The 16,559-nt window shown below is 45.0% G+C and overlaps 1 protein-coding gene across 2 annotated transcripts in view; it reads right to left on the bottom strand.

Annotated features, from left to right (window-relative positions):
* The window catches only part of INTS9 (integrator complex subunit 9), an 80,257-nt gene that overhangs the window by 50,680 nt on the left and 13,018 nt on the right, over positions 1–16,559 (bottom strand). For both annotated transcript variants that reach the window (XM_084262274.1, XM_084262275.1), the window contains exons 4-7: positions 15,877–16,016; positions 13,743–13,829; positions 6,122–6,242; positions 4,054–4,188 (exon numbers count right to left, since the gene is read on the bottom strand). In XM_084262274.1, coding sequence (XP_084118400.1) covers positions 4,054–4,188; positions 6,122–6,242; positions 13,743–13,829; positions 15,877–16,016 — 483 coding nt within the window. The remainder of the gene's footprint in view (positions 1–4,053; positions 4,189–6,121; positions 6,243–13,742; positions 13,830–15,876; positions 16,017–16,559) is intronic.

Raw genomic sequence — 16,559 nt, 5'->3', positions numbered from 1 at the left:
GCCCTCACAAGCACCTAGCCATGCTGTGTCTGCTTCCTGGGTGGATAGAAGGCTTTGCATCCGCACTGTGTCTCCTGCGGCTCACAGATGTAGCAGAGGGAACAACAATTAAATGGCGTGAGGAAATAGTGTGGCAGCTCAGCCCCTGGCAGGCAGCCTCACGTTACAGCAAATGTTGCTTCTGCCTCCACTGTGCATAAAGGCTCCCTATTTTTTTTTTTCACTGAGGTCAATCATTTGGCATGTTTTATACTGGCTTTTTATTAAAGCAGAATGAAAATGTATACCCACTTCTCTCCATTAGCAAACACGGAGTAGATATGCAGAAATTGTACTTAAGTGTAACCTGATATTAAATATATAGTCTTGATGCTCAAAGTTTAGCATAATTCAAGCTTGGAAAGGCAAAATGCACTTCCCTCTCACATATGCAGTACAGCTATGGTGAAAAGTTAACTGCCAGCCTCACTCTGTTATGGGATGTACCTCCTACAGCTACTCCTCAAGCAAAGGTGGGCAACCTTTAGATGTTAGGAAACCATTAGATGTTAGGAAAAAAAATTACCCTCAAAGAGCTGTGGGGCTGTGGAACAGGCTGCCCAGGGAGGGGACTGAGTCACCACCACTGGGTGTGCTTAACAAATGGGTAGATGATGTAGTTAGGGATATGTGTCAGCATAGGACAGGAACGATTTGACTTGATACTCTTAAAGGGCTTTTCCAACCTTGTGATTCTGTGATTCCGTGAACTGTTCGTGGTATTTTATGGTTATTTATTCTCAACAGACCCTTCACAGTCTCACCAACCAGGAAAGGTTTCTACCAATAGAGTGATAAGGAGGTTTCCTCTACTGAACTTAGAAGACCACTGCACAGTTAATTCCCTCAATGACAATCCCTCAGTGCCATTCTTGAGTAGCTGAGAAAGACCTTGCTCTGTTAAACACCCAGAGGGGGAATGTCACATCAACTTCGACCAAAGTTTGCACTGCACACCCAGCACCTTGTAGGACCAGACCTGTTCCATGAGATTTATTGCAATCTTTGACTCTCCATAGCATGGCTGTGAAAATGAAATGCCACTAATGCAATAAAAACCAGCACCCAATCTGCCTGTGATAATGTACATAATGATTATGCCATATTAGATACGCATAATTTCAGCTGCTATCGCATCGAGAGGGCTTGCATTGATTTTTGTGGGTTAATGTAAAGAATATGTCTTAAAAGGCTTTTAGTGACATGCCTGAACCTGTGCTGTCAACTCCTGCTCTCCACTTCAATGGCAACCGTGTCAATTCTAGCCTGAGTAGAGAGTGAAGGCAAAACCTTCAATAGAAACCATCTGCCAGAAGGCAGAAGTAAAGGGAACAACTAATGGTGCCAGACCGAACTCTCCAACAAACCCTTTAAAGCTCTTCAGTTATTTTCAGCAGCTATGAAGAGTCTTGCTGAACCCTTTCCTTGCACTTCCTACAGACCTGCTGAGGATCTCACAAGATATTCCTGCCGCTACATCCAAGATCAACCCCACAGCCAGCATTCACTGTACCCTGTTCCAGCTAAGCTGTACATCCTGAGCCAGGTCCCAGCTAAGCTGCTCCACTTCCTATCTGTTGTTAAGTGAGAGGGGTTGATATTGCAGACATTCCAGAACTCTTTTCTGATTATAGATGCAACCTGGATGGAACTTAAAAATTCAAGAAAACTTTAAACCCTAATTTATACCAAAGAAGCAATCCCACTCTCTTCCCATGACAGCTAATTCCCACCCATGCTGCCATTTCCACTATGTCAGCACTCAAATCCCAGTGCTGGCAGAAGGGAGAAGGGATGGATTGGGTGGGGGCCTGGTTGTGGTTAGTTGAGATGAACCTTATCCCGTTCATAAGGAGCAGAGGAAGTTCCATGTGAATGTCAGGAGGAACTTTGTCCCTGTGAGGGTGACAGAGCCCTGGGACAGGCTGCTCAGAGAGGTTGTGGAGTCTCCTTCTCTGGAGACATTCAAACCTGCCTGGATGTGTTCCTGTGTGATTTAGTCTGGGTGATCTTGCTCTGGCAGGGGGGTTGCACTAGATGATCTTTCAAGGTCCCTTCCAACTCCTAATGTTCTGGGATTCTGTTTGCACCCTGAGAGAAGGAAACACTTTCCAGCCAATTACTGAGAGTATTAGACATAACATTAGAGACAATGCATTTTTCCATGTCTATGCCCAAATACTCCATGCCTTCTCACTCCAAACAAACACCTGATGGGAACCTGGTCACTGAAACTCAAGGTTAATAACTAAAAAAAGGGTAGATGAGGTACTTAGGGATCTGGTTTAGCTTAGGATGGGATTGGTCGGACTTGATGATCTTCAAAGGTCTTTTTCCAACCTTGTGATTCTGTGTAACTATGGAAGGAGCTCCAGCAGACTGCAGAAGAGCTGAAGTTTTAGTATTATTCAAGAAGCTGTGGATGGGTTTTACAGAAAAATATGCTCATTAATTGGATATATTTTTTAAAACAGAAGGTGGTGATTGTTTCTGTACACTGTTAAAAGGAATTTAGTTCTGACTGCTTGCCATGATTCTATGGAGAAGCAGGTCAGACAAACAACTGATGGACTCTGTGCCACTCAAGATATTGTTATCTTTACATAATGTCTGTCAAACATCAAACAGATGAAGAGTTGGTTGGCAGTTCACAAAACCCGCTAGTTGTTACACTATCACCATATTGTAGGGGCTTGTACTGGTGCTCACAGGGATTAAAGCTGGGACAAAAACTATCCATTGTCTTCAACAACCATCTGGAAGCAAATAGAAGACAATGATGATATCTGATATGCAAATGGCATCTGATAACATTTGCAATGTGGTAAATAACAAGAAAAGGGCAAGCTGAATGTAATTCCAACTATCTGGTAAGCTTTAAACAGCATAGAATAATTAGTATAAAACAATGCAAAGTGCAATAGGCTGTAGGCTAAAAAATGAGGTTCTCTGAGAGCATGTGGGACAAGCAACGATGTCAACAGAGTGAGTAGCCAAGACTGCATCTCCTCTCAGCAAACCAAGGAGGTCTGGAGGATTTCAGGCAGGTTTGCAGTACGTTTTCCTGCACTTCTTAAAGCTGAAACTGCAAACGCTCTCTGTCCCCAAACTGCTTCCTACACTGCAAGGTTTCTCCTCACTGAAATACTCCATTCCATCCAAGTACCACTTCACTAGAAGGCAATGAAAAAACACAGCCCAGGCCAGTCAGTCTGAGGCTGATGAGAAGAAGGGAATTAGAGGCTCTGATCATCGCTGGCGGCTACATAGAGCCGCACTATTAAGGCTGGTTTATCTACTGTAGTTGTTCAGCTCCTGAGATCAAGCTTTTACAAGAAGGCTGCTCAGAAGCAAAGCTCTTTAGAAGACACTCACCTTGGGGGAAATTACTGAACCTGACACATTTTCTAAATTATTTTTAAATACCCCCTGCTAATATTGCTTTTAACTATTTTGACAACTTCTGAAGCACACGATACCGCAAACTTCAAGCCCTTCTTCACACTAAGAATTTATGGATCTAGAGAGAATTAATTTACTGGAAATTACAGCTACAGCACTATAAAGACTTTGCCCTTAGCAGAGCGGGGTGGAAAAGTTGGCAGCCAGTTAGCTATCATTTCTCCCAAGGAAGGATGTTTCAGAAGTGATATAGAAGCAGTCTGTGAACTGTCTGTAAAGACTCTTCAGTGAAATATGGATTTAAATAAAAAAAAAAAAGGCTCTAATGCTCTATTGTTTAATTCTGTTGAAAACTTTCTATGTAAGGTGAAGGAGAATTTCACAGCTAACATCAAATCATTGATAACAATGAATTGTAGTTGTCTTTCCCTAGTAACTATTGATATCTGCTCACTTATCAGGGTAGGATGTCTTCTCAATGCTCATTAAGTCTAGCCAATCACTGATGGTGGTGCCTTGGTACAGCATCTGTACTATGCCCGATTCCAGCTGCAATAAACCCCTCTAGACACTTTCTCCCCACAGAAGAGTAACAAACATCAGCAGCTGTACCTGAGGGTGTGTTGTGAGGAGAGAAGATCCTGAAACGTAGGAAACCTTCTCATAGTGCGACTGGATAATCCAATTGGAACTTCCAAGAGCGTAGCCAGAGCTGAGAGGGGTGACCTGCACAGCACCAAACAGCTCCTGAAATACAGAGTAAGAGATATTAGTCATTTTAGAACGACTTTGTTGTCAGTGATATCAATTATAAGTAGTCCTGCTTTTCAAAGCCTTTATGAAGCTAGTTTCCCAACCTTTAAGTCTGCTGTTTTTATTTACCTGTGTCTACTAGGACACATGCTCTGAGACAAGCTTTACCTGAGGTAAGGCCTTCTTAAAGTCTCTCTTCCATAACACCCCCAAGGAATCTAAATTCACACTGAACCACAACTCTAAATGGAGGAACCAGCTGGAGTCTTGATCCTCCACCTGCCTTTGTTGCACTGAAGAAGCTTGTAGGAGCTTTATGCTCCATAGTCCCTTAGTCAGGTTTTATTGATGGAGAGAAAGAAGCACAAGTAGCTCTGTACTGATAGAAAACTCTTTGGGTTATATATTTTGCTGTGGAAAACATCAACAGCTTCAAACTCACTCACTTTCTAACTTTTATTTCTTTTTAAATGCTATCTACTGATGATTCCAAATCAACTCCCTGCAAACTCAACCCAAATTTGAGTTTCAGCTCTAAGCATAAGCAACCTGCCAGCTGTTTCCTTTCCAGGTGTCATTAGAAAGTGTGTTGCTTTATCCATACATAGTACTTGTTCTGAGAAAGGAAAGTAAGCCTCCACGTATACCTCACTAATGTGATCTGCTTTCTGGTTACTGAATAATAGAACAAGCACCTGATTCATGCAACACTAATGATTTTTCCAGTATCTCAATACATATTTGGATCCCTTGCCAAACACAACAGGGATGCTATCCCTCAGAGCGTGTAAATCAAGGCATCAGATATACTGATGATATCCAGACATGTAAAGTGGACGACAAACCATTCTTGATGCTGTCACATTTTGAGTTAACTGGCTCATTAGAGTCTGATTATTTACAAGTTTGCTTTGGGAAGAGATAAAACATGCTCTAGAAATGCCTCTTTTTTTTTCCCCCAGTAACTATAAAAGAAAGATTGGCTCAGATGCACAGATCTAAAATTAGGTGAGATGCATCCACACTGAAGATAATCAAAAAATGAACAGTAATCACCCACAGATCCTGAGGAGTTCAAATGCTCTCAACCTGTCCAGTTGCTAGACAAAGCTGCAGCTGTTACTTATGTCAGCAACCACGTTGGTGGTGGCTCAGAGTCTTTTTTCACCAGCTGTAATTCAAACCTCCCAAATTTTGTACACAGCAGCATTGGTTACTCTTTGAAACCTACTCATTAATAGGAGTCTCCACATCTCAGTGGTCCCTTGCTTAAGAAAAGGAAGCAAACAAAAAGCTTTGGGCACCCAATTTACTTGAATCCACCTTTGTGATTTCTTATTTATTTCTGTGTAAGTGGAGACTCCTGAGTTGGTGGTTCAGCTCATTCTAGAAACTACCCTGGGTTATAGTTAATGGCATTACAGACAACGTGTGTTAGGTGGGAAGCCTGGGAAAGGAGTTTTTGAAGTTCAGGTCGAACCATTAGGTTTTGTTTACAATCCCTAATTTGCAGTATAAAAGAAAGTGGAGGCTTAAAGCACTCAAAAGATTCCCAGAAGTGAGATACAGTAACTCAGAAGGGGATGTGGCTTACAGACAGAGAGGATACATTCATTCGGTACATCCGCCCAGCTCTCAGCGGGCCAGCCATCAACTCCAAATTCACAGGTACGCCGCCTTAAAATTGGCCTCCCCAAGGAAGAGGAGAAACAAATGGATTCTCCCTGATTTCACCAAACAAGAAGCCTTCCTGGGAGACAGACCAAGGTGCCTTCAACATAACCCTGTCTTGTTTTCCCAGGCTAGGGTAACTAGACCTTACACAGGATCTTGAGGGAAAACAGAAAAAGAAAGGCATTTCCAGACAAAAGCTGGGAAACACCAAGTTGTTCCTGCTGACTTGAGGGACAGTTTTACAGGTACTCACAATTTTCTGAGAATATCCCACCAGCTGGATCTTACTGAGTGCAGCATTCACTTCTGGCATGGTGTAGCACTTCCTCCACATAGACACCTCCACCGCATCCTTCAGAGGGGCAGGCAGCAATCTGCAAAGTTCAAGAGGGTTGAGGGCATTTTCAGAACCTCCTGATGGCCCACCAGCTTTGATTCACTTTTTTATTCTCCAGATGTTAGAGTTGATCTTTTTTTGTTTTTCAATTTTTTCTTTTTATCCTAAATATGCCTGGTGCTTCAAAGTGAGGAACAAGACTGTCTGGCTGTTGAGGAGCCAAACAACGCTGCCCATTTTGCCTCGCCCCAAAGACTGCTCTCCCTTCAGCTCTCTTTCTTCTTGTTCCTACTCAGCCCTTTCATCAAAGAAGGAGCTGTGATGAAGGTGTTATAGCAACTCTTGTGGTATTTTCACCACTGATGAAAGATGTTGGCTGATTTCACAGAATCACAAGGTTGGAAAAGATCTTTAAAGATCATCAAGTCCAACCATTCCCGTCCTAAGCTAAACCAGATCCCTAAGTACCTCATCTACCCATCTGTTAAACACACCCAGGGAAGGTGACTCAACCACCTCCCTGGGCAGCCTGTTCCATTTGACACGCCAACATGAAATGCACCGCTGGAGTTGGTAAAGGCAGCCAGGATCTTTGGATCAATGTCTGTTTTCACAGAATCACAAGGTTGGAAAAGCCCTTTAAGATCACTGAGTCCAACCATTCCTGTCCTATGCTAAACCATATCCCTAAGTAGAACAACATCCCTAAGTAAAACCATATCCCTAAGAATATGAAAACAAGAGGAAGCCACAATCTTGCAATTAAAATACAGGTACCAGACCATGAACAAAGGTTCTCCTATCATTTTTGTCACCAGTGTCTTGAAAGAGCACATGCCCCTGTCCCTCAGCTTCTTTGCCTCCAACTCAGACACCTCACTTGCCTTCCAAACCTGCTGGCAAGGTAGGAAACATTAGCTGACGCTGCAGAGTTCTTTGAAATCCCCTCCACGGAAGTATTTAAGATGTTTTACACCAAAGTAAAAATCCATCCATCCTCCTCTTCTCAGACATTGCAAGTGAGCCCGACAGCGTTGTCAAGGGAAGAAGTGAACTGTAATGTCACAGGCTGTAAGACAGATGGCTAACTTCTGGGCTATAAATCTTCCTTAGCAACATGAACCAAGGCAGGAAGCAGCACAGCTGCCAAATGCATAAGAAGAATAGGGGGGGTTTTTTTGTATATTAAACCCATGCTAAATCAAAGGCTAATTCCAACCAATTTCCAAAGATTTATGGAAATTGGTCAAGTTTCTTTGATCAATTTGTTTAAAGGAATTTAATTTATCGTTCTATCTACTAGGTCAATGAACTCCTCTATAATTTAAGATACTGAAGAAAGGATTAAGGGCAGCTTTTGCCAAGACCACTGTCCAGGTCTACTGTGCTAACTGTAATTCCAGCCCAAGCTGGCTGAAAGCACACCGTGCTTGAAGGAAACAAACAAAAGCCCTCAAGGTCTTTTTTGGGAAGTCATAAGCAACAAAAGGCCAAACAACATGGATAGTTGTCCACCAATGCACTGAAGCAAATTGCCTGTAAAAGCATTTAACCTACCATAAGAAGCATTTAGTGTTGGATGCTTTCAGGAGCCTCTCTTCTGGGAAGAGGAGAATATAACTCCAGGTAATGGAGAAAAGTGGGGAATTGTCCTTGGTGATTGAACTCAGGTTTCTATTAGCCTTCACTCTGTGGCTACTCTGTAAATACATTCAGATTCCTAACAGAGACCAGTGGCACCAGTCTCCAGTGGTTTCATTCTTTGCTGAGTGGCATACAGAGACAATGAGAACTGCTGGTTCCTCAGATGTGTTGTCCCTGCTGGCATTCCACCTGTCACCCACGCTTTTAGAATCTGTGCAGAATGTTACTAGAGGATATTTTAAAGTCTGGAGTAAATCTACTAACATGATGGTGACATCATATGATGGACTACCTCATATCCTCATTGCAGCCTTCCCGTCCCTGAAGAGAGCAGAGGAACAGGAGGGGAATCGGCTTGTTCAAAGGGCAGAGACTGGCAGGACAAGGGGGATGGAGTGAAGCTGAAGGAGGGAAGGCTTAGATGAGAGATTAGGATGTAAAGGATGACAGTATATGACATAGAAACGTAGAATCACTCGGGTTGGAAGAGACCTTCAAGATCATTGACTCCAACCACAAACATGTTTGTGAACATCATGTGTTCTTGTTTGAAGGGAGAGGAGAATGGCACCAACTACATCAAAATGCTGGTCTCTCTTGCTCACTAGCCTGTCTCAGGAAACAGCCTTTTCAGACTCTGTAGAGATACATCCAATAGGTAGCTGACAAAGTGTCCTACATAAGGCAAACTTCCTCTTTGGCCCCTGAATCCCAATCAGCATGAAAAAAACCCTGGATGAGCATCTGTAGTTTCCATAGAATCACAGAATGTATAAGGTTGGAAGGGACCTTTCGAGGCCATCCAGTCCCACGCCCTGCAGTGGGCAGGGACATCTTCACTAGAGCAGGGTGCTCGGAGCCCCATCCAGCCTGACCTTGAATGTCTCCAGGGATGGGGCCTCCACCACCTCTCTGGGCAACCTGGGCCAGTGATCCACCACCCTCAGAGGGAAGAACTTTGTCCTAACACCCAACCTAATCTCCCCTCTTCCCATTTCAGGGACTGGAAGGGGCTGCAAGGCCCCCCTGGAGCCTTCTCTTCTCCAGGCTGAACCAGCCCAGCTCTCCCAGCCTGGCTTCACAGCAGAGCTGCTCCAGCCCTTGGATCATTTTTGGGGCCTCCTCTGGCCCCTCTCCAACAGGTCCATGTCCTCCTTGTGCTGAGGGCTCCAGAGCTGGACCCAGCACTGCAGGTGAGGTCTCCCCAGAGCAGAGGGACAGATTAGGACTGCTCATTTAAAATAAAGCCCAATGGTAATAAAACTTGCTAAGCAATTAATTCAGACTGGATTTGATATGGAAAAACATAAGCCAGTATAATGAACTTCTTCTATTTCATACAGTGTTTGCATTTAGGATGCTTCAATGCTTTACCTAACGAAGATGATAATACTCTGTGTTTTATACTAACTATCCCAAGTAGAACTAGCTGAGCTGTAAAGCAGTAATGGTGACTGATGAGCCTGAAAATCACAGAATCACAGAACTATAGGGGTTGGGAGGGACCTCCAGAGACTGAAAAATTGAAGTTGCACTCAGGAGTAGTAAGTATTCTGTTCTAGCAACAGCCAAGTAGTAATAAAAGTAATATAGAAATTACCAAGGATCAGGTTTTGTTAAATAACGGATGTCAGTCCAGCCCTGCATGTGCCATTAGCCAGGTGTTAATTTGTGGATGGGTAGATGTTTGCTCACATGCTTTAATAATCAGTTCCATTCACGCTTGCATGACACTTGTCACCAGGAGCCTCAAAACACTTTGCAAACATTAATTAAGTCCCTGTGTAACCTCTAATGTGGATAGGAGCTCTGTTTTACAGAAGCACCAGGACCTGAAGGGGGAAATTCAGAGCACAGGCAGGGTGCAGTTGGAAAGGGAGATCAGATTTGTCTCTGTTCCAGCTCACAGACAATGCTGGTTACGTGAACCAGCAGTGTGCTTTTGCAGCTCAGAAGGCCAATAGTATCCTGGGCTCCATCAGCAGACGGGTGGCAGCAGGGACAGGGAGGGGATTGTCCCTCTCTGCTCTGCCCTCCCCAGCTGGAGTCCTGTGTCCAGAGCTGGGGCCCAACACAAGGAAGATGTGGGGCTGTTGGAGAGGGGTCAGAGGAGCCATGGAAATGCCCAGAGGGCTGGAGCAGCTCCCCTGAGAAACAACACTAACTGATAATGCACGCTTGCAGCCCACAAAGCAAATCCCATCCTGGGCTGCATCACCAGAAGTGTGGCCAGTAGATCGAGAGAGGGGATTCTGCTCCTCTGCTCTGGGGAGACCTCACCTGGAATAGTGTGTCTGGCTCTGGAGTCGTCAGCACAAGGACATGGATGTGTTGGAACGGGGCCAGAGGAGGCCACAAAGATGATCCAAGGGCTGGAGCAGCTCTCCTGTGAAGACAGGCTGGAAGAGTTGGGCTTGTATAGCCTGAAGAAGAGAAGGCTCTGGAGATACCTTATAGCAGCCTTCCAGTACCTGAAGGAGACCTACAAGAAAGCTGGGAAGGGACTTTTTACAAGGGCATGGAACTATAGGATGAGAGATAAAAGCTATAAACTGGAAGAGGGCAGATTTAGAGTAGACATCAGGAAGAAATTTTTCACTTTGAGGGTAAGGAGGCCCTGGCACAGGGTGCCCAGGGAAGTCATGGAAGTCCCAACCCTGGAGGTGTTCAAGGCCAGGTTGGATGGGGCTTTGGGCACCCTGGGCTAATGAGGGTGTCCCTGCCCATGGCAGGGGAGTAGGAACAAGAAAATCTCTAAGGTCCCTTCCAACCCAAAGCATTCTGTGATTCCATGATCATCTCTCTGGCTCTAGACAGCACTTTTTAGAAAATACGACCACCAGGGAAGTGACATTAAACAAGCTCCAGGATATATGATCCTCCTTTAAATTACGTGTACAAAACATATGAGCAGTGTAATGAGAATTATGGCTCCAATCCTCTCTCTTCCCATCCCTGTGAGCTTCAGGAGTGGTTCTGACCAGGCCAGCAGATTCCAAAATTTAAAAACACCAACACATTATTCTGATCAGAGTAGATATATATATATACATACCTATACATTAACCAGTACAAAATCCTGATCAAGTCTATTGTCTTTAGTTTTGTTTCACATCTACATTTTACTTGCCTTCTTCAGAGAAGTGAGAGGTACAGTGCTGAGATAAGACCACTCCTAAGCTCAGCAGGGGAGTACAATATCTAGGTAAACATTGTGATTTTGGAAAATATCAAGGCTACTTTTATAATATATGAAGTAATTAATATTTAGTAAACTTTTAATTCCAGCCACATGCCCTGGTTTCAGCTGGGACAGAGTTAATTTACTTTCTAGCAGTGTTTTGGATTTTGGATGAGAAACATCTTGAAAACAAACTGATGGTTTAGTTGTTGCTGGGTTGTAGTGCCTACACCAAGTTAAGGACTTTCTGGCTCCCCACGTTGCACCAGCTGCACAAGAAGCTAGGAGAGCACAACCAGGATGGCTGACACAGGCTGGCTGGAGGGATAACCCTGACCACAGAACATCATGCACTGGATGTAACTGGGGAAGTGAGCTGGGAAGTGGGATCACTGCTCAGAAACAGACTGGGCATCAGCTTATTTTGCTGGTGTTGGTTGTTTTAATTTCCACGGGTGGTGGGCAGGTGTGTTTATGCATCACTTCTTATACATATGCATTATGTTACTTTTATAATTACTATTAGTAGTAGCAGTATCATCATCATTAGAATGGGATCTTATTAATGTTTATCAATATCTGTGGGACACAGGAGGAAATGGGCAGCCTCTTCTCAGTGTCTGTGGGAACAGGACAAGGGGTGATGGGCTCAAGTTGGAGCACAAGGAGTTGCCCACCAATCTGGGGTGAGATTCTTCCCAGTGAGGGTGAGGGAGCCCTGGGACAGGCTGCCCAGGGGGTGTGGAGTCTTCTTCTCTGGAGAGATTCCAGCCCCATCTGGACACCAACCTGTGCGCCCTGTCCTAGAGACCCTGCTTTGGCAGGGGTTTGGACCCCATGGGTTCTGGAGGTCCCTTCCAATCCCTGTGACTCTGTAATCTTCCTTTGTGATCCTATTAAACTGTCTTTATCCCAAACCCCAAGGTTTCCTCTATTTTCTCCCATCCTCCCTCTTCCCCACCCCCCCCCACCCCCCCCAATGAGGAGAGGAGGGGTGAGCGGCTGTGTGGGGTTTAGTTACCAGCTGGGGTTAAACCATGACACCATGTTAAGAATTAGGATTAGAAAATGGGAGATCAATTAAAAATGCACAAAGCAGCTTTTAAAAATAACTTTCTAATCAACCAGCCTTATCTCTAAATGTGCTAAAAATGAAACTGTCTCCTTCACAGAACACGTTGTGCACCTAAAGTTGTTTTTATTTCCCAGGAAAACATTATTGGGGTGTACCAATCCTTCCAGGGGTCCTACAGGAAAGTGGGAGAGGGGTTGGTTACCAGGGAGAGCAGGGACAGGCCAAGGGGCGATGGCTTCAAGCTGACAGAGGGCAGGGGTAGGTTAGATGTGAGGAAGGAATTCTGTACTCTGAGGGTGGGGAGGCCCTGGCACAGGGTGCCCAGAGAGGGTGTGGAAGCCCCATCCCCGGAGGTGTTCAAGGACGGGTTGAATGGGGCTTTGGGCAGCCTGGTCTAGTGAGGGTGTCCCTGCCCATGGTAGGGGGTTGGGACTGGATGGGCTTTGAGGTCTCTTCCAACCCAAAGCATTCTGTGATTCTATGATTATCTGCACTAACTGTACAGATCATTTTAGATTATGTAGGCTTTAAAAGGAAAAGGAAGGGGCAAATAACAACCCCAAAACCAAGAAGCCAAAAGGCCCACGGATTGGGATAAGGATAGTTTACTAAAATAGCAGAAAGATAAAATATAACAATGCTAACAGGGCTTTAGAGCAAAAAATATATGAAACTGTTGACACACAATGCAGTTTCTCACCAAACCACACAACTCAGGCTGTGCCACCCAGAGCCATCCCAGAACCCGACTGTCCCCCAAGAACCGCGCGTCCCGGAGCCGCCCCCGTTGTACTGGGCAGGACGGAATTGGCATGGGATACTCTCTTTGGCCAGTTTGGGTCACCTGTCCTGGCTTCGCCCCTCCTTTCTCATGAACAGAGAAATATGAAGAATTGAGAAAGTCCTTGACTGCCTGACAGCAACTAGAAACATCAGGGTGTTACCAGCACTGCTTTCATTTTAACTCCCAAACACAGCATTCCACCCGCTGCTACAAAAGAAGTGAACTCCATCCTGACCCAAACCAGGACAAGGTGGAATAACAGACATGAGTTACCAACTAACCCTTTTTTTTTTTCTTTTTTTCCCCAATTTCAATTTGCTTTGAAAGGCCAAAACCCCCACTTTGCTGCTCAAGTGTAAAAGAGGCAGTGGCTCTGGGAAGAAAGGCAGCACTGTTCTGTGCTTGGCCACCAGTGACCTCCAGAGCTACACCTTGGCTTAGAATTTCAGCATACATGACTGTAAATAGACTCTAAAATGAAAACTATTCCAACACAATGGAATTAAGTTTCTATACTTTGCTAATTTCAACAAGTTTTTATGATGTTAACACAAAAATCTGCTGGTTTTAGCTACCATTGTGGAGCTAAATGATGTATGGGGAGAATTTTGTGTTACCAAGTCCTCCTCAAGAATCAAACTTGTGTGGTTATTTGGAAGACCAGCAACATACAAGGAACTAAAGAAAAACACTGATTCAAGGAGTCACAGCTGTAAACCTCTTCTGCTTTTTTTTTTTTTTTCCTCCTTGATGCAAATTTCAAATGGTGGCAGCTGACCCACTGTTGCAGTGAGTTCTGAACTTGGGTTTGTGTTTCAGGACAGTGCCCGTTTCCAGGTGGCTTGTTCCTTACCTCTGTACCTCCTTGTTCTTCCACATGGAGGCAGACTGAGCCTTTGGCACACGTTCAATGGAATTCACCAGTTCTTCCATGAGAAGTCTGAAAAGACACCAGGACTAAATGAGTTTTGCAGCCTTTAATGTAAGAGGGAACTCTGTCCCCAAAGCTTCCATAATACCATGCAAACTGTAACACTATAAGGCAGTTTTAGAGAGGTTCTTCCCTCAGAGGCATTGCAGGAATTGCCTGTTACTGATAGGACCCCCCCCCTCTCCCCACTGGGTGTGACAAACTCAAGTTAGTCCAATTCTGGCTGCCTGATTGCAACAGGGAAGGACCTGGCCCAGTGGGTTATGGGTTATTTGGAAAGTGGCAGGACAAGAGGAACTCCTAAATCTCTCTCCTGCTGTACAGATGATTTCTGTGTTGCTGACTGCTTGTCATACAGAACACCAGCACATACGTGAAGTTGATTAAAGGCCTGGAGCATCTCCCCTGGGAGGAAAGGCTGAGTGAGCTGGGGCTGTTCAGCCTGGAGAGAAGAAACCTGAGAGGAGATCTGATCAGTGGTTATCAATATCTGAAGGGTGGGACACAGGGGGACATAGGCAGCCTCTTCTCAGTGTCTGTGGGGACAGGACAAGTGGTGATGGCATCAAGCTGGAGTACAGGGAGTTCCCCACCAATCCGCAGAAGAACTTCTTCCCAGTGAGGGAGCCCTGGGACAGGCTGCCCAGGGGGTGTGGAGTCTCCTTCTCTGGAGAGATTCCAGCCCCATCTGGACACTGACCTGTGTGACCTGTCCTAGGGACCCTGCTTTGGCAGGGAGTTGGACCCCATGGGCTCTGGAGGGCCCTTCCAATCCCTATGATTCTGTGAAGGAAGCTCACCAGCTGCTGCCTGTGTGACCACTTAGGGAGACCAAGCACATTGTCAGACTGAATTCTCCTTGTCTACAAATGCACAATACTGTGTTTGAGCCAGAAAACTACCTTGGGCATTAGAAACTGGCACTACAGATTTCACCATCCAAACCTAACCAGCGTTTGCAATTGTGGACATGCTCCCCCTGAAGGTAGGAAGCCACAGATTTAACTGCAGAAGAATAGCACCTGGAATAACCTGGGGTGGGGAGAACAATGCCAGTATGCTCTCCAACAAGGCTATGCCTGTTATCAGCAGCTACCAGCCAGCAATACCCCAGAGGTCTACTACTAGTTGGTATTTATACAATTCTTTTCTCCTACAAGGGCCTTCAGTTTCTGTTTGGTTTGACACAAAGGGAGAATTACTCTGGTGTGGAAAGTTTGTATAAGACCTTTAACAGACAAAGATTGGTGCCCTAAAGTGCCTACTGAGTCATTCTGATGCTATGGCCTAGTCTGCTTTCTAATTATTGGACAGGCAGCAGGTCTGCAGGAGAGACACACAGCTCAAGTCCAGTTAAACTTCATGGACAGCCAAACCTGCAGCCTCTAGTACTACTGATCCACTCAGTGTTGTAAGAAAAGACTGCCTGGTTTGACCACCAAGTATTAAGCTGTTGACTGTATTGTCAAAGTCTTACATGTTCTACTTCAGTCTCATAATTCTGCTGTTTTCCTTTGTGCTCCTCTTTGGAGTTCAGAGCTTACGGATCTCAACTGTCATTTGAGATGAAGGCAGCTGAAATTCCCTTCCATTGTACAGAGCAGGGTGTGATTATATGAATTCTGAATGCTGAAAAACTGCAAGGCAATAATCCTAAAGTTGCTTCTTGTTGAGAAGATTCATGCTTCCTCTTTTGTTTCAGGGAGGCAGAGACAAGCAGGAGAGATCTTTGATTCATGGCTTTCAAAGGTCTGAAGTTGGCTATAGGGTAAATGGCTGCTCAAGGTGTCTCAGTCCTTTCAAGATCTACTATCCCACAACTACTGCCTGGACTCAGCACAAAGCAACTGCTCCAAGTGTTGAAGACAGATGGTTCCAGAGGTTGGGAAACATTGAGTTAACACATTTGCAGCACTAAGGACTTGGCTGGCGTTCAGCTACTGCCTAAGAGCCTCTTCAGAACATTAGACACCACTCCTCTCTACCCATACTGTCCTTTACACCTTTTCCTTAGCAGTGATGCAAGAGGAGTAGAGAATATTAAGGGGCTTTTTACCTGCCAATTTGTACGGTGGGCTCAGTGGCATAGACTGTTCCAGTGAATCCTGTGTACTCTGTGATATAGGGCAATGCCATCATGCAGTGATAGTTTGAGATCAAGATTACATCTACTGTGGAGAGGTCAAGCAGCTCAGTCTGAAAAGAGAGGAAAGATAAGCAACATGTAACCCTTTCATGCAGTTTAAGCAGCAGCAAGGCAGCAACTTATTTTTAAAAAACACTTTATATTACAGCAGTGAAACTAGTTTATTTTTTAAAAAGGGAAAATAAGGGGGTATGGGTGGACATGTCTCAGCTGTGGCAAAGATCAATGTTTCTTTTAAATAAGATTTATATTTAAAGTCCCCTATAATTATTTCCTTCTCAGATCATAGAATGGCATGGGTTGGAAGGGACCCAAGGGTCCCAGAGCTCCAACCCCCTGCCACAGGCAGGGACACCAACCTCCAGGCCTGGAGCTACACAAGGTTGCCCAGGGCCCCAGCCAACCTGGCCTTGAACACCCCCAGGGACGGGGCACCCACCCCCTCTCTGGGCAGCCCCTTCCAGCCCCTCACCACTCTTTCTGTAAAAAACTTCCCTCTAGTATCTAATTTAAACCTTCTTTCCTCTAGCTTTAATCCCTCCCCCTTGTCCTGCCAGTCTCTGCCCTTCAACAAGCCCATTCCCCTCCTGTTC

The sequence above is a fragment of the Gallinula chloropus genome, assembly GCF_964237585.1.
Source record: "Gallinula chloropus genome assembly, chromosome: 3".
NCBI classification, from domain to species: Eukaryota; Metazoa; Chordata; class Aves; order Gruiformes; family Rallidae; genus Gallinula; species Gallinula chloropus.
Note: the sequence above shows the minus strand (reverse complement) of the source record. Positions and strands in the feature narration are given on the sequence as shown.